Genomic DNA, 19,132 nt, shown 5'->3' with positions numbered 1-19,132 from the left:
CTTTGGTAAACAAACCAACTTTCTCAAAAAACATCAAAATGTTAATTTACTACACTTATATTCTTTCTGTATTGTGAAGTTAATAAATGATAAACATTTTAGAAATATTTAGAAATCAGAATGGGCTCTTAGTTAAATTCTTTGGAAAATGGTTTCAGAATAAATTTATAGTGAAAAGACTAATATTCAAATAACTAAAACCATGTATTAAGATACAAAATAACTAGAAAACTGAGCAGAGCATGACTTTCAAAAGAAACAGAAAAGCCACCATGGAAGAGTTACACAGTTACTGCAAATCTGTGACTGATTCTATGGTGACAGAGGATATCGGTGATCAGACAGAGGCATCTGAGCTTTACAACAGAATGGGAACAAATTGAAATATTCAAAAAGCTTCACTAACATGCACAAAATGCTATTTAGTAATTAAAATGTTTCTCTTCAGTGATTCTACAAATAATCTGAAGGATTATTATTTATCATTATTTAGCCCAGATTCCAAGCAGGGACCTTACAGTGGGTGTTAGGAAGCTCAGCTCTATTGCTGTTGTCAATAACTAAGAGCCAGAACAGTTTAATGAATAGAGAACCAATGTCCTGCTGAGTGGAGGAAAGCAGACTCTGATGTTTTCCTCTATGCACAGAGCTCTGATATTACTCTCTCTCACACACACACTTAATACAGGTAAAAAGGAAAAGCAAAATACCAAAAGCAAACAAACAGAAACAGAAACAGAAACAAAACAAAACAAAACAAAACATATATTATGTCCTGCTTGCTTTTATAAAGGTAAACTTTAAACAGTTTAAGAAAGAGGGTGAAAACACTGTAATTTCACCTTTATCCTCAAGTCTCAAGTGTTGGTAATGACTACAGTGCACGGTGTCAATAACCACACAGACAAGTCGTTAATTCTCCACCTTTCACCATTGCTTCCCCTAAAATCATGTTTGGTGAACATATATGCACTCTTACTGTTTCTGTATTGTAACTATGTAGCAATATAAATGATGGGTGACTCCTTTTGACATATTACTTACTGGCTATACAGTTTTACCTTCTTTTGGGGTTGTTGCTTCCCCCGGAACTGAACTAACTGGTACCATAGTTGTATCCTATGGTAAAACAGACAAACAAATAAACAGGTTTAATGTTATTCTTCTTCCATTACATTTCCATAAGTTAGTGTTTGAGAGCAAACTACTTTATCTACACTAACATTATTAAACTGGGTTGAAATTTCTATCTTAAATGATTTCCAGAAGCAAGTATAATTTGGTGAGTATGGAATTTATAGAGCCACTCAGTGAACTTGTGGTATAATCTTTCAAACAGCTTCCAATTTATGTAAAGTATAGAAACTTCTATTTAGGAAATTAAAAAGAAAAAAGACAATGGAAAGTGTGCAGTTTACAGCAAATATCATAAAAGAATAATCCTAAAGCTATCAGTCATGTTCATAGGTAAATATGAGGAAAATGTGCATTATCTACTATTCGCTCGATCAAAATGAAAGCTTGCCACAATGTGAATGAAGAAAGAACCACACTATGAAACAAAATTCTATAACTCATGATTTACTAGTATTTGTCCTATAAATGGAAATCATTTAGAGTAATCCTCTGTTAATTGACTCAATTACAGAGACAATGTGAGGTAAGAGAAAGAGAAGTGGGCTTCAAATGTGAGATTTTATAAGAAGTAGGCTTCTACTAGCCTTTCGGCCTTGAGAAAACTGATCCATATGTAGGGTCTGTACTACTCTCTCTAGAAAACAAGAGAGCTGAACCACATAAGGGTTCTTAAAGTCATATAATATTCTTCTCCCACCCCATCATGTAGTATTATGTCTTTATGAAATAATCAAATAAATTGCAACGTGGATATTAAAGAATGAAAATGACATCAATGTAAGCCACTTGGAGTGCTCCTCCTGACCCCAGCATGGCTAAGATACATCATCAGTTGGTATACTTTGGCTGTGAACTAAATTGATCCAACTAGCTGTTTTCATATGGTTCCTGGATATAATTCAAGCAGTTTCATACAGTGAGCCTGGAGACCAATTCAAGCAATGTCTCCTCTTCTACCTTTAAATCTGTGGCGACCCAGCACCTGTCTACTCTGTTGCCAAGAGCCAGCTGGAGTCTCTAACCACATATTTGGAAGCCCACTATTCTCCACTTCCTGATACTTAGTGGTGGAATGTCAGTGTAGTCAGTCACTAGAACTTAGTGCAAGTGTAGGCCAGTCTCCTAATAACTGATTACACACACACACACACACACACACACACACACACATCTTTTACCAATTCAATTCACCTTGCAGCTCTTGTCTCTGTGGAATGTCTTCATTTTATGGCTACAGAATTCAAAATAAGCTCACAGCTCTGAATAGTTCACCCAGGAAAATCGATTTATGGGTAGGGTTAGGAGGAACATACCCTCTCTTTTGTCTTTTGGTCTAAAAAACCTAAACTCTTCACTCTTCAGATCTTTATTAGATGAACTTTGGTATTCTATCCTGATCCATATCTGTAGTGTACCAGCTGCAGAGAACTGAAGTCACACTTGCCTGGTATTTGCTCGTTTCCCCTATAGAATCTCCTTTAACATATTCCCGAGTTGGTGATGTCTTACTGTCTTTTTCTCCATTGGTAAATGCCTGGATAGCCTCGTGGACAAGAGTATCAATAGAAAGCACACGAATAGGGAATTCTACAGTACAAAAGACAACTTGTAAATATCTTGGCCTCCCGAGAATTGATACTGTTGTCTCTATGTTCCACTTTAACCCTGTAACACTACTCTCTATAGAGTTGCCCTTAGGATTAAGCTACTTACTTTTTCTTGTAATAAAATTCACATTACATGAAATAAATCACTTTAGCTAGTTTAAAGGGTACATCTCATTGACACTAAGAAATCCACTAAGCCAAGTGACCATCATGATTACCCTCTTCCAGGAATGCTGCATTACCTCAAAAGTAAATGCCCACCTGTTACAAGAGCAAATGTAGCCCCTATCCATAGCCCCAGAAAACATATATCATTTTCTATCTATACAGATTTGTCTATTTTGAGATATTTTGCATAAGTTAGATGATGCACTATATCACCTTCTGCATCTTGTTTCTATTACTTAGAATAATTTTGACAAGATTGAACACAGCCCAGTCCCTCCCTCTTTCCTGTACTTGGAAAATCAGCCACATCATTCTACTACCATAAAATTTGATAAAAGATATTCTCTAAATAAAGCCTCTGGTTTGACTTTTGTAGAGATAGACATTTGGAGCCATGGTCAGGATAAATAGAATCTAATAAGGAAAAGAGAAATAAAGGCAACTTACCATTTTGTAGAGACTTTAGAACAGTAGTTTTTCCACTGAGTGTCTTCCCCAGTATACAACCCTTCACAGCAAATGAAGGTAATTCAGTGTCTGCAGAATTATCCTCAGACGGAACAGATTTTTCAATTAATCTCAGAAGCACATGACCCAATATGTTATTGTTGGAGGGTGGTGAACTATTAACCATGTCCTCTGGTAAGGCCCACTCTCCAACCATGTTCTGCAAAAATAACAGCCAAACAAAAGAAAACAAAAATGTCTTCAAAAAGCAGAATTGAAGCATAAAGGAAAATTAAATACTAAACAAGAGCTGGTCAGAGGAGCTGTGAGGAGTGGAGGAAGGGAAAGCTCTGATTGGGATCTATTATACTGATTTTCAATAGAAGTACAAAAGAGATGAATCCAGGTTGTAGCAAATAGAATGTAACTAGTATTGTAATTATATTGCAGAAAATCAATAACAACACTACTACCTTCATATTATAGAATACTAAACAAAATTGTTACATAAAACATTAGAAAAGTTTAAAAAGATTAGTTTTAGAATTAGGTATTTGGAGATAACTTAAAAAATTAATCTACTTTATATTATGGCATTTAAGTTAACTTAAAATACCTTTATTGAAATTAACACAGAAGGTACAGAAGTTTAGTATTAAAATAAGAATGAAAGAAGTAGTTTTAAAATAATTGCAAGAAACTAAAAGGGAGTAAATTATAGATAAAAAGTAGAAATTAAATTAAAAAGCAAATCTATGAGGAAATATTTATAAATAAATCTCTTGAACATGAGTTATGGAAGTCAACTTGCTAATGGCTTTGCACAAAATTGAAAACTTGTCCATATCAAAATTCAGTGGAAGGATAGTAGCATTATACTTGAAAGTGGATTGAATATTATTAGTTACTATGTATAAATAAAATTAAAATTAAAGTTAGAGGAGTTAGTAATGATTTAGAAGATACATTTTCTTTTTTCTTTTTTATTTAATTAAATTATTTTATTTATTTACATTCCAAATGTTAACCCCCCCCCAAGTCCTCCCTGCCCTGAGTTTTTCACCTCATCCTCCTCCCCTTTGCTTCTGAGAGGGTGCTCTCTCACCCACCCAATCACCCCTTACCCACCTCCCAGCATCCCCCGAGGCATCAAGTTTCTACAGGGCTAGGCACATCCTCTTCCACTGAGGCCAGACAACGCAGTCCTCTGCTACATATATGCAGGGGGCCACAGACCTTCCCATGTATGCTCTTTGGTTGGTAGCTTAGTTTCTGGGAGCTCTGAGGAGTCTGGGTTGGTTGATAGTGTTGTTTTTCCTATCGAGTTGCATTCTCCTTCATCTCCTTCAATCCTTCACCTAACTCTTGCATAGGGCTTCCCAACCTCAGTCCAAAGATTGGCCTTAAGTACCTGCATCTGTCTCAGTCAGCTGCTGGTAGAGCCTCTCAGAGGACAGCCATGCTAGGCTCCTGTCTGTAAGCACAACATGGCATCAGTAATCATGCCATGGTTTGGAGCCTGTGCATGAGATGGATCCCAAGTTGGGCCAGTCACTGGATGGCCTTGCCTTCAGTCTCTGCTCCATTTTTGTTCCTGCATTTCCTTTAGACGGGAACAATTCTGGGTCAAGAATTTTGACGATGGGTGGGTGGCCCCATGCCTCAACTGGGAGCCATGTCTATCTACTGGAGGTATTCTCTTCAGGTTTCATCTTTTGGGCATTTCAGCTAAGGTCACCCCCACTGAGTCCTGGGAGCCTCTCACATCTCAGGTCTCTGGAACTTTCTAGAAGTTCCCCCCAACCCCACCCCCATTTGCACCCCCACTGGTACTTATTTCCGTTCATTCTCCTGGCCCCCTGGGCTTCTCTCCTGTCTCCTTTCCATACCTGAATTTGTCCCACATTACCCTTCCCCTCTCATCTTTTGCCCAGGTCCCTTCCTCCTTCCACCTCCCATGATTATTTCCTTCTCCACACTTGCGCCTTCCTTCTTGTTCAGCTTCATAGGGGATCTGAGTTGTATCATGGGTATTCTGTACTTTTTTGCTAATATCCACTTATCAGTGAGTACAGACCTTGCATGCCCTTTTGGGTCTGGGTTACCTCACCCAGGATGATATTTTTTATTTCTGTCTATTTGCCTGCAAAATTCATGTCTTTTTTCATATTTTATTGGTTATATTATATATTTACATTACAAATGTTATCCACCTTCCCAGTTTCCCCTCCACAAACCTCCTATCTTCTCCCCCACCACCTGCTTCTATGAGGGTGCTACCTGCCCACCTGCTCTTACCTCAGCACCCTAGCATTCCCCTATGCTGGGTCATTGAGCCTACACAGGATCAAGGGACTCCCCTCTCATTGATGCCAGATAAAGCAATGGGTCCCCTGTTGTGTACTCTGTGGTTGGTGGTGATATCTTTGTTTCTAATAGCTGAATGGTATTCCACTGTGTAATTGAACTACATTTTCTTTATCTGTTCAGCTGAGAGACATCTGGGTTGTTTCCAGCTTCTGGCTATTACAAATAAGGCTGTTATGAACATAGTGGAGTATGCATCCTTGTGATACAGTGGGGCATTTTTGGGTATAGGCCCAGGAGTGGTATAATGGGGTGTTCAGGTAGAATTATTTCCAATTTCACCATTCCTCTAAACCCTTTTTAAGCATTTTTAAATAAGAAAAACTATATTGAACCATTTATTGCTTTATCCTACTTTGGCCAATTGACAATACTTCTAAAACTTTATGTCCTGAATAAACAAACATTTTCCATGTTCTTGACTCTTTTATTAACAGTACTTTTAGTAGACCCTGTCTGACAAGAAAACAAGTTGTCATGTTTGATAAGTGCTATAGGTCAAATTCTTAGTTTGATGCTAGAATTCCTCATATGACAATACTGAGATAAAGAAATCTTTGAAATGGACAAAATTCATCTTTGAAGCAAAGTATTTCTTAGCATTTTCTTTAAAAATTCAAAGAAATAAGTCTATAATTAAAATAAAATTTTTTCAATCCTATATAAAGAACATTTTATTTTTAAAAGTATTTTCTTTTATGACTGGGGATATAGCTCAAAAACATAGATCATTTATTTTCCTAGAGTGTGTGAGATCCTAAATTCAATTCCAGAAACATAAACAATGGAGTAAAAACAATGATTTTGTCTTAATTTAATAGCTTTGTTTTTGCTAGTCTTGTGCATAACTGTCTGCACTGCTGAGATTTCACTCTTAAACAACTGTGAGTATTTTGTGGCCTGAATGATTGAATGATTACTTGCTTCCGCTTTCAGTCACTGGACTTGCTTATTCTTACACGTAAAGAAACATTTTGGGTAAAGTGGCCAATCTGCAAGTACCCAAATCAAAATCAAAAGAAAAAAAAAAAAAGAACAAAGCCTTGATTTCTCAGTTGGTGTGATAGGTGCCAAGGTTCTGATCCTTTCTGAGCTGTGCAGTCTTTTCATCTGCTCTAAAGCAAAGAATATCACATGTAAATTTAATATCTTAGGTTCCTATAACAATTTGGCTTTTTTGCTTGTTCTGTATTTTTGTCAATCCTCTACCTTGAAGCACAATTTAATCTTTATAAAATTGTTGTGACATGTGTAGCACAGGACTGTTTTGTCTGGCCTCAGTGGGAGAGGATGCTACTAATCCTATAGAAACTTGATACCCCAAGGTGGGGGGATACCTGGTGAGGGGGACCCTCTTAAGGTTAAAGGGTAAGTGGGATGGGGGAAGAATCCTGTGAAGGGTGACCAGGAGGGGAGCAACATTTGGAATATAAATAAATAAAATAACTAATTAATAAAATTAAAAAACTACTATTAGTTGCCTACAAAAAAATTGTTGCGAAGATCAAGTAAAGTAACAGTGTGTTCAAGACAATGTGACCACTAACAACAAACATTAAAGGAGCTACCAGGTACTGTTCTAGGCATTCAACAGCACCACACATCTATAAAGACAAACAACAATTAGCTTTGCCTCAGTACAAAAGTATGCTTCCTCACACTGGGGTCAGAACAAAGCTCTTCTGTTTCACAGAGTTAGTTACAGATTATGGCCAAGCACAATGGAATAGAACATTGGCCGTGAAGAGAACAGAATGTTCTGGCTGGGATAAGAACTGAACTCTGGCCTATGGAGATAAGCAGGCAACAACTGGGAGGAGCACTCTGGACAGGACCGCGGGAGAAGAACAGCTTCTTACAAAGACCAAGGAAAGCAGAACAAGGGCACAATGAGTGGAAAGGAGATCAAAAAAACTGAAAAGGGAAAGTTGTGACTAAAGATGAAAACTTTAACTGCAAGTGATCTAAAGAGCTAAGGGAGAAAGAATATTTTAGCAGATTTTTACATGTTTGTTGTTTATGTAGATGTGATTAAAATAATTATGTCATTAGATATATAATTCACACCCTCAGACATCATTATAAATAAATACATTGGGCTATAGGTCTCAAGATGCTAATGCCTGTGATGGGCAGACTAGGTAAGTATCACTTGATGCTACATTATTACATTTGAATTATGTAAACTATCAAACACATATGGTGATTACTTAAGATGTCTTGATCATCAAATATTTTGTAGTGTTTACACAAATGGAATAAGTATTTTTGATTTGTATGTGCGGAAATCAAGAGTCATCTCTTTCTGTCAATTCATGTCTACTCAAAAACAAAGATCATAAAACTGTTAACAGAGTAAATGATGGCTTCTCTTGGCAAAAAGACATTAACTAGTTCATTAGTATAGTCTTTATTAATTGACCTCACTAACAGAGTAAATAATGGCTTCTCTTACTAAAAAGACATTAACTAGTTTACTAGTATAGTTTTTATTAATTGACCTACACTAATCTTCCAGGATCTGAATCTCTGGGGCCAGACTGAGCACATACTATTCTGATTATGTAGCTCTACCACTTAGCTCCCCATCATGGATTCAAGGTGCTCACTCATGTGCCTCCTTGCATTTTATTATAGAATTTAAAATGATTCACCTAGACTTCTCTTTCTAGTCGTTTTCCATCAGCCAGAACCTTTAGACTTCCTGTTGGCTGGTGTATTTAAATTCTTGGACTTTTATGAGTCATTGTGAGCATTTACAACTAGCACCTACTTCATGGCCTACTTCTTCATATTTCAAGAGCAAGAAATTGATCTTGTATTGCCTGTAGATTTTCTCCTTGACTGTAATGTGCCCATGGTTACTGGATGCTTCTTCTGTTGAGGTAGCATACTTTAACAGATTATTTACCTTCTTTTATAATAATTGTGACCAACAAAATGAAGATATTATTTTTTAATTTATTATTACTTCTTGAAATTTCTTAAAGTTAAAATTGAGATAGGTGTTCCTTATCAACACCTTTTCATGGAGACATGGTTTATATATAGTTAGATAAACAGTTGGAAGATGTTCATTATGAGTTTCTAAAATCTTCAGTTGAACATAGTATACCATTCCATAGATGATAGATAGATAGATAGATAGATAGATAAGATAGATAAGATAGATAAGATAGATAGATATAGAGATATACAATTTCCTACAGCATTGTATTCATTGTTTTTATATTTATCTAATTTTGTTCTGTTTATATATATTTGGACAATAAATAATGGAAAAGAGACAAATGTATTATACTCTCCAGATACTGAATATCAACTAATTAGTAATATAGCTTATACGTGACCTGAGTTAAATGAGTTACTTCATAGATATTAAATTTTAGTAATTTGATGAAGTGCAAAGATGGTTTAAATCTTTGAATAAGACCAACAGATGTAGTAGGATACCCAGCCTATAAGCAAGCTCAAAAAGTGTTGTTTTTTAATAAATAGATTCTAGCAAGGATCTCAACAATATTAATAAAATTAGTTAATGTATTAAGAAGCTCTTAAAGAAACAGACTACCAGAAAACCTCCAGAAATGAAAAATAAATTCAGCAATGTGGCAGGTAGAAAATCAACTTGAACAAGTCAATAGCTTGTTTATATACCACCAACAAATGTACAAAGAAAGAGACCATGGACATCATTTCATTCACAATAGCCTACAAGAGAATAAAATATCTAGAATTAAATCTAACCACGCTAATTTAGGACATATACAATAAAAATTTAAACATCTGAAGAAAACATAAAAACACTAGAAAATGGAAAGATCATGGGTCAGTAGAATCAACCCTATGAAAATATCCTACCAAAAGCAAAATATCCCACTGCAATCCTAATCAAAATACTCATCTTATTCACAGAATACAAAAAATATAACCTAAAATTATTATAGAACTATAAGGGTCAAGATAGCAAGAATAGTCCTGAGCAAAAAAGGACAATTTTGGAGGGATAATGAGTCATAGTTAAAAAAAAACAAACAAAAAACAGTATGATATTGATACAAAACTGAACATGTAGCACAATGGGATGAAATTAAAGACTCATATATGAACACATGTGACTTCAGACATTTAATATTTGACAAAGATGTCAAAAATATATGCTAGAAAACAAAGAATATTCAACAAATTCTGTTGGAAAAATTAAATTTCCACATGCAGAGAATAAAATTTGGTTCATATCTATTACCATGCACAAAAACTAACTCCAGATGGATCAGAGACCTAAACCTGAAACACTAAAACAACTAAGATAAAACATGGGAAGTACCACACATGATTTAGGTGTAGGAAATGAATTCCTAAATAGGACTTCATTTGCTCAAGAATCGAGGCCAACAAGTGACAAATGGTACTACATGAAATGAAAATACTAAGCGATTGCAGAATGAATGTTGCAAAATTTTCACAGAAAATTGTCTATCATGATTGATTTGAATGTTTGTATCTCCTCTAAGGTACAGGTTGGAACTGAATTACCAGTGCAATAGTCCTATGAAGGTGGAATGTTCTAGAAGGTGAACAGGCTAATTCACACTCATGAGGGACAGGATTAGGGCTTCAGCAAAGCACCTAAGAGTCTAAACTCCGCCAGGTGAGGTCAGGGGAGAGCACCTGGATCTTGGAATTTCTTACTTCCTCAACTATAATCAAGTTTTGCTTTTTGTAAGTTAAAAAAAAAATGTGGCCTATGGTTTTAAAAAAATCATCTCCATTAAGCTAAAGAAATGAACTTTAATGGCAGCAAAAAAACCAACCAAACAAGAACAAACAACACATTTCTTTTAAAATGAAATAAATGAGAAATAGTTTATAAATGGAAGAATTTTTATGTGACCAGGTTGATTTTGTACTCCTATCCTGGAATTTCCCTTAGGCCTTCTGAACTGGTTTAAGGAGTATAACAGATGACTTCGCGACATGCAGTCTGCCCTATTCACTCTTTAATCTAGTTTTACCCCAATTGCTGGTGACCACTGACAAACTACAAAGGACCTATCTCCCACCCTCTTCTTCCTTTTTTTCATCTCTTTGGTCATCTTGAATGCACAACAAATCTGAATACACAACGGATCCTGGCCCCAGTAAGATGTAAATACTGTCATCCCATGGTCTCTCTGGAACCTGAAGGCTAGACTGTCTGGGAGATACCTAAACCTCAGACCTGACTGAAAGTTTTATGTAAAAACAGGTCATAAAGAAAAATAAGAGCAGGAGAAATAGTCCTCCCCAGGGAATAATTCCTCAGCTGATTATCCAATACTAAGTGGTCATCCATAAAATCATATAGTACAAGTAGTATTAGGTATATATAACTATATAGAATAGTCATAAGGGAGGATCCTATTGATATGAAAAGAATGAGACCAGATTTCTCTTGCTTTCTAACTTATTTCTGGAGTCCAGAAATGGAACCTTCATTACCGACCTAAATTGCTCAGTATCTTTAACTTAGACTTCAGGGCTTTGGAACTTTGAAAAAGAAACATCTGTCATTTAGGCCACCCAGTGTATGGACTTCCATTATGAAACTTGGATTAAATGATGGATCTGAATGACCATAGAAGTCATTGAATAAACTCTCTCTGCTTGGTATCCAGTGAGTGATACCACCTGAGTGACACAGGCTTAAATGATGTTTTGCCTAAAAACAAACAATAAAAAAGGATTGAACAAAGTGTGAAGGTTGGTTCAGATGTGCTGGGCAGTCAGGGAGGAAGGTAAAAATCCACTATGGAAAAGGTCATTCACTATCATCAATTCAGCCTATTGTTTAACTTAATCAACATCATGCAATGGGATGTGGAGGAGAAACAGAATGATGGCTGGACTCTCCAAGTACAATCATTCAAACTGTTTAGGACAATAACTCAATTTTTCACTTAGTTCCTTATTCCCATTATCTGTGCAAAACTCCCGGTAAAAATAACTATTACTATATGCACATATTTGAAGATTAAAACATGTCACAAAGCCTAGCCTGTGGTAGTCATAAGCAACCACCACAAACTCAAATAATCATAAGTCAAAACAGCATTTTGTCACTAAAAGTAAAAGTAACCTTGATTGAAAGGTCATTACTAAGAAGTCCAAGTAAGTTGGTGTGCTAAAGAGAAAATAATATTCTTTCAAAGCCTAAGAAATCCAACTACAAACTGATGGCAGATGTACAGAAGGGCGCAATACAGAGGCTTAGAAAAGTGTGAATCTTCAGAAAACCCTAAGCTAGTAGCTCATTAAATTAACACAAATACCAAATATTAGCATAGCCAGCCTTTTGTATAAGTGGGAGGATTGGTCTTGAGACTGACTATAAATCATAGAAAGGGAAGTTGGCATTCTTCATGGAAAATATTGTTAAGCTTTGCATGTCATTCAAGAGCACCGCCCTGTATCCTTTATATCATTGCTGTATTACGTAGACTACTTATTATCACGTAAATCCTATTGAAATGGGTTATTAAATAAACTGTATTGTTTAGTGAATGACAGAATAAAATGGTCTGTATATGAGCCATTATTTGTTGGTGCACAGAAAGTGATTGGCTGACTCTGTACATGCGGAATCCGAGCATGTAGAAACTGTACTAAACTCACTCAGTAAGCAACTGTTAGTAAGATATATATGTAAAAATAGGAAGATGAGGAGGAGGACTTTTCCAGTAAAAACCAGAGTCTGGGTATCATTTGGGATTTGGGAACAGCACAAACTCACTATGAGGAATCATGGGCCTGTTATCTGTCCCTGCACTGATGCCTATGCTGGAAAGGTTTGAAGAATGCCTGGTTGAGCCACTACCCACATCTATTAGGTAGCTCTTAAGTTCCAAGCTCTTAAGTTCCATTCTCTTTGTTAAATAAGTCATTATCATCACCCCATGGAAACTTCCTGGGAACCCACTGGGGAAGACTAGTCCCTGATGCTGTTCCTTCTTTGGAGAAGATTATTTCTAGAAACATTATTCCTTGGCTGGCACTCCTTTACATGTAGTCATTCTATGAATAAAGCATGAGGAATGGGAGGTTACCTAGGGCAGTATATATTCTTACGGACCTGAGCTCAAACAAGGATGTTGTCAGTCTCTTAGGGAAAGAATGCACAGACATCAATCAAGTATGTCAAGAATGTAACTGTTCTTGAAGATCTACATTTACTCTAGAAACAGAAATCTTGAGCAAATTTAGCAATAATAAATACGGACAACTAATCTGTGATCTAAACCACGATGTAATATCCTTGTTTATTTGTTGTAGACACATATTTTATGAGTGGTAATATAGGTTTTTCCCATGCATTGGAATATTTAGAAGAAGTTCTTCAGAAGAACAAAGTCCTCAAACTAGAGAACACTAACAGAAAACTCAGTGTATCTGACAATCTGCACAGGAACTATTTTACTACACAGTTAAAAAGAACAAAGCTTGAGGTCAGGGATGTTGATTCACCCAGAAGTTCTTTTATTGTTGAGAACTGTTTTTGCTATCCTGGGCTTTTTGTTATTCCAGACGAATATGAAAATTGCTCTTTTTATCTCAGTGAAGAACTGAGTTGGAATTTTGATGGGAATTGCTCTTGGTAAGATGGCCATTTTTACTATGTTAATCCTGCCATCCATGAGCATGGGGGATCTTTCCATCTTCTGAGGTCTTCTTAAATTTCTTTCTTCAGAGACTTGGAGTTCTTATCCTACAGATCTTTCACTTGCTTGGTTAGACTTACAACAAGATATTTTATGTTATTTGTGACTATTGTGAAGGGTTTCTCTAATTTCTTTCTCAGCCCATTTATCCTTTGTATAGAGGAAATCTACTGATTTGTTAGTTAATTTTATATCCAGCCACTTTGCTGAAGTTGTTTATCAGCTGTAGGAGTTCACTGGTGGAATTTTGGGGGTCTCTTACATGTATTACCATATCTGCAAATAGTGATACATTAACTTCTTTCTTTCCAATTTGTATTCATTGAACTCCTTTTGTTGTCTAATTGCTCTAGCTAGAACTTTGAATACTACATTGAATAGATATAGAGAGAGTGGGCAGCCTTGTCTTGTCCCTGATTTTAGTGGGATTGCTTCAAGTTTCTTTCTATTTAATTTGATGTTGGCTGTTGGTTTACTGTATATTGCTTTTTTTGTGTTTAGGTATATGCCTTGAATTCCTGATCTTTCCAAGACTTTTAACATGAAGTGGGGCTGTATATTGTCAAAGGCTTTTTCAGCATTGATATTCATAAGGTCTGAGGTTCTCTCTCTTTCTTGGGTCTTTGCATGGTTTAATTATCAGTGTAATTGCAGCTTCATCAAATAAATTAGGTAGTAGTCTTTCTGTTTCTACTTTGAGGAGTAGTTTAAGAAGTATTGATATTTCTTGGAAGGTCTGATAGAATTCTTCACTAAAAACATCTGGTCCTGGCTTTTTGGGTTGGGAGACTTTTAATGACTACTTCTATTTCCTTAGGGGTTATGGACTGTTTAGATAGTGTATCTGGTCCTGATTTAATTTTGGTACATAGAATCTGTCTAGAAAATAACTCATTTCATATAGATTTTCCAGTTTTGTTGCATATAGACTTTTGTAGTAGGATCTGATGATTTTTTGAATGTCCTCAGTTTCTGTTATTACATCTCCCTTTTCATTTCTTATTTTTTTTTTAAATTTGGATACTGTCTCTGGGCCCTTTAGTTAGTTTGGCTAAGGTTTATCCATCTTGTTGATTTTGTCAAAGAATCAGCCTTTGGTTGTGTTGATTCTTTTATTGTTCTCTATTTCTAATTGGTTGGTTTTAGCTCTGAGTATGACTACTTTCTGCTCTTTACTCTTTTTGGGTGTGTTTGCTTATTTCTGTACTAGAGCTTTCAGGTGTGCTGTTAATTTGCTAGTATGAGATCTCTGGATAAATCACATTCCCTGACCTCAAGCTGTAAAACAAAGCAATAATGATAAAATATGCACAGTATTAGTTCAGAGACAGAAAGATAGATTGGTGGAATGGAATTGAAGACCTAGACATAAACCCACATACCCATGATCACTTAATCTTAGACAAAGAAGCCAAAACCATACAGTGTTAAGAAGAAAGCATTTTCAACAAATGGTGCTGGTCTAACTGGATATCTGCATGTAGAAGAATGCAAATTGATCCATTTTTTATATCCTTGTGAAAAGCTCGAGTCCAAGTGGATCAAGGACTTCCACAAAAAACCTGATATGCTGAGTCTGATAGAAGACAAAGTGGGAAAGAGTCTCAAATTAGCACAGGGGAAATTTTTTTGAAAAGAGCACCAATGACTCCGACTCTAAGATCAACTATAGCCAAATGGGACCTCATAAAACTGAAAAGCTTCTGTAAGGCAAAGTACATTGTCAATAAGGCAAAACAGCAACTTACAGACTGGAAAAAGATCTTTACGAACTCTGCATTTGACACAAGGCTAATATACACAATATACAAATATCTCAAGAAGTTAGGCTCTAGAAAACCAAATAACATAATTAAAAATGGAGTACAGACCTAAACAGAGAATTCTCAACTGAGGAATCTTGAATGGCTGAGGAACACTTAAAGAAATGTTCAACATCCTTAGTCATCAGGGAAATGCAAATCAAAACAACCCTGAGATTCCACCTTACAGCAGTCAGAATGGCTAAGATCAAAAACTCAGGCAACAGCAGATGCTGGCAAGGATGTGGATAAGGAGGAACAGTCCTCCATTGCTGAATTGCAAGATGTTACAACCACTTTGAAAATCAATCTGGCAGTTCCTCTGATAATTGGAAATATCTGAAAACACAGGTATACTACTATTGGGCGTATACCCAAAAGATGCTCCAACATATAACAAAGACACATACTCCACTATGTTCATAGCAGCCTTATTCATAATATCCAGAAGCTGGAAACAACCCAGATGTCTCTCAAGAAAAGAATGGATACAGAAAGTGTGGTACATTTCATAATAGAATATTACTTAGTTATTAAAAAGGAAGACTTCATGAATTTTGAACACAAATGAATGGGACTAGAAACTATCATCCTGAGTGAGGTAACGGAGACCCAAAAGGACATATATGGTATGTACTCACTTAAAGTGGATATTAGCCCCAAAACTCAGAATACCCACTATATCATATGAAACTTAACAAGAAGGAAGTCCAAAGTGTGGATGCTTCAATCCCACTTGGAAGGGGGAACAAAATAATCCCAGGAGGGAAGGAGGGACCTGGCTGGGGGAGGGTAGTGGGGGAAAGGGGGAAAGATCAGGTATGGGAAAAAAACAAGAGAAAGCTCCAGAGAGCCATGAGAATGAGTAGAAATACATAGCAGAGATGGGGGGGGGGCACTAGAAAATCCCAGATGTCAGGGATGTGAGAGGCTCCTAGAACCCACTGGTGTTAACATTAGCTGAAATACCCAACAGCAGGGAGACAGAACCTTAAGAGACTACCTCCAGTAGATAGACATAGCCTTCAGTTGAGAGATGGGGCCATCTAACCATCTCAAAATCTTTAATCCAGAATTGGACAAAAAATGGAGCAGGGACTAAAGAAAAGGCTATTCAGAGACCACTCAACCTTGAGATCCATCCCATCCACAGACACCAAACTCTAACACCATTGCTGATGCCAAGAAGTGCTGGCAGACAGGAGCCTGATATAGCTGTCCTCTGAGAGAGTTCTGCCAGCACCTGCAGAAGACAGATGCAGATACAATCAACCATTGGACTCAACCTGGGGACCCCAATGGATGAGTTAAGTGAAAGACTGCAGAAGCTGAAGGAGATTGAAACCTCATAGGGAAAACAACAGTATCAACTAACCATACCCTTCAGAGCTCCCAGGGACTAAACCACCAACCAAAGAGTATACATGGGTGGGTCCATGTCTCCCTCTCCATATGTAGCAGAGGACTGACTTATCTGACATCAATAGGCGAGGAGGTGCTTGGTCCTGTGGAGGCTTGTTGCCCCTACAAAGGTGGATGCTAGAGGGGTGAGGCAGAAGAGGGTGGGTGGATGGGGGAGCACCCTCTTGGAGGCAAAGGCAATGGCTTAGGGGGTTTGCAAAGGGGAGACTGGGAAGGGGAACAACATTTGAAATGTAAATTAAATAATAAAAAAAAGAACAAAGCACATATATAAAAATGGTAGGTGAATTTTTATTTCTAAAAATACCAAAACCAGATAACAATAACAACAAAAGCAAAGCAAAACAACAAAATACAACAAGACCAGCAAAGATGCTGCACTGAAAGAAGTGCACTGGGCTGACAGACAGTGACAAACTCCTAACGAAAGTCGACAATTTCCTGCCAAAGAAGTGTGCCATGGGCCCCAGGATGTGGGTAAGACAAGTGTGTTCCTGTGGTGATCATTTCCCAAACAAGATATATAGTTAGAAACACAGAGCTTTGCTCAGTTGTGGCCTACCTCATCTCCTGATTTATGAGAAAAAGAACTGTGTAGACTAACCTGTTTCGAGGAACAACCAAGGGACAAATAGTTATTATGAATCAGCTAAAGCTGTCAGACAGTTCAGCTTTAATCAAAAGCAATAATTTTATAATTAATGATGGAAAGAAATACATTAACATATTTTGATATTCATCAAAAACATCTTTTCTCAAGGGACATCTCTCTCTCTCTGTCTGTCTCTGTCTCTCTATCTATCTATCTATCTATCTATCTATCTATCTATCTATCTATATGCTAGAGGTGTAGTTAGTATTCCACAGCCACAGTAAATAGAATCTATATGTAGTTCTTAAGCTTTTAGCCAGTCCAAAAAACAAATAATTTTATCAAGGATATAAATACACTGTCATTCAGTTAGAATAAGACATACATTTGGTTCCCCATGATCATGTATTGTTTTCCTAACTTTTTTCTGCAGTCTTAACTTCCTTTAATAACTATACATCAGTGCATTTTGTCTGCTGCCCAGACTGTTGCCATGAACTCATTTTATGCGTCCATCTTCACAATAAATGTCTGTCAACTACCCAGTGACTGTCAGTGATGCACCAATCCCCTTTCATGCATCCCTGTTTCCATCTTCTATTTGCTAACCTAGAGGCCAGCTATACTTGTAACCATAAGTGTTCCCATTTGTCATTCCATGGCTGTACATTTTACCCAGAATCTACATTCAAGAATGCTGCTTATATATCTTCACTTCTAAGGGTGAAATGAAGTGCGCCAGGAAGAGTTGGGGGTGGGTGGGTAGTAAAATTAGTATGTGTTATTTAAATCCAGTGCACAGTCCATTGGACTGCATGTTTAACATTTACTATCTCAAATCAGCTTAACAAAGACAAAATAAGATAAGTTTATCATCACCATCATCATTACTTCATAAATTGAGGTACCAAATGTCTCCAGTACTTAGGGATTAGAGACCAGAGGTCTACAGTTATAATGTCCACTCTCTAATCCCAAAGGTTTCTGGACGGCATTCTACCAGGCAGGTGGCATTTCCATTTCCTTAAAACATTAATGATTTCTTTGTTCTGAGCACCTCTGAATTCTTAATAGAAATATATCATAAATTGTTATAAACTACATGTATTGTATACTTATAACAAATTATCATACTGATTTCACAAATATGTATGATTTAAATGTAAAATAACATTGAACTGAAAAGGTATACAGAATATGCATTTTGCACCCAATACTCTTATTATTTGAGTAAAGTATTGTATGAATTTATGCCACTCTAAACCATAACCACTTTCCTGTCCATTTTGCCTATGAAACAATATACTATTTAGATAAGTTAGTTTGAAAATGATCTTTCACCGATTGATTTTTAGACAAATGGTAGACAGTCCATGCACAAAAAATTCTAGTGAGGCATTCTTCTGACACCTGCTTGCTCAGTGTGGCACACTTAATTACTTCTAGACTGTTCTAATCTTACCATGAACAACAGATAATAATGAATACTCTAAGCAGATAAAAGTTCATCACAAGAGAAACTGTTTATGCAAAAGCTCTATTTTCATTAATAGGAATTAAATAAAATATCACAAGTTAGCATCAAGAAAAAGAATTTATTATGATTCATTGACTCAAATTATTACATATTAGTAGGTACCTTATATTCTTCATAATCATTGTTATCGAGTAAGTTCCTTTTCTTCAATTCTGCACGTTCATCAGTGGATTCTGTTTGTCCATGTGTAAGAGAAGTTTGTTCATATATGGGATTTCCACTAAAAAACAGTTCTTTCCAATCATGCATCATCTTATGTGGAATAAGACTATTGAGACAGAAAGAATAAGAAAAGTGACCAATGAGTACATACCTCACCTTAGTCATTGGCCTTATTTATATAAATGGCTGCCCTT

The 19,132-nt window shown here is 36.4% G+C and overlaps 1 protein-coding gene across 14 annotated transcripts in view; it reads right to left on the bottom strand.

The window, feature by feature from the left end:
* The window catches only part of Spef2 (sperm flagellar 2), a 156,923-nt gene that overhangs the window by 89,461 nt on the left and 48,330 nt on the right, over positions 1 to 19,132 (bottom strand). For 12 of the 14 annotated variants that reach the window (XM_076916088.1, XM_076916095.1, XM_076916096.1 and 9 more), the window contains 4 exons: positions 18,879 to 19,044; positions 3,360 to 3,579; positions 2,582 to 2,724; positions 1,062 to 1,119 (listed from right to left, as the gene is read on the bottom strand). In XM_076916088.1, coding sequence (XP_076772203.1) covers positions 1,062 to 1,119; positions 2,582 to 2,724; positions 3,360 to 3,579; positions 18,879 to 19,044 — 587 coding nt within the window. Of the gene's footprint in view, positions 1 to 1,044; positions 1,120 to 2,581; positions 2,725 to 3,359; positions 3,580 to 18,878; positions 19,045 to 19,132 lie in introns of those variants that run through there. The other 2 variants (XM_076916090.1, XM_076916097.1) reach the window with 2 other exon arrangements.

The sequence above is a fragment of the Arvicanthis niloticus genome, chromosome 19 (genome assembly GCF_011762505.2).
Source record: "Arvicanthis niloticus isolate mArvNil1 chromosome 19, mArvNil1.pat.X, whole genome shotgun sequence".
NCBI lineage: Eukaryota > Metazoa > Chordata > Mammalia > Rodentia > Muridae > Arvicanthis > Arvicanthis niloticus.
Note: the sequence above shows the minus strand (reverse complement) of the source record. Positions and strands in the feature narration are given on the sequence as shown.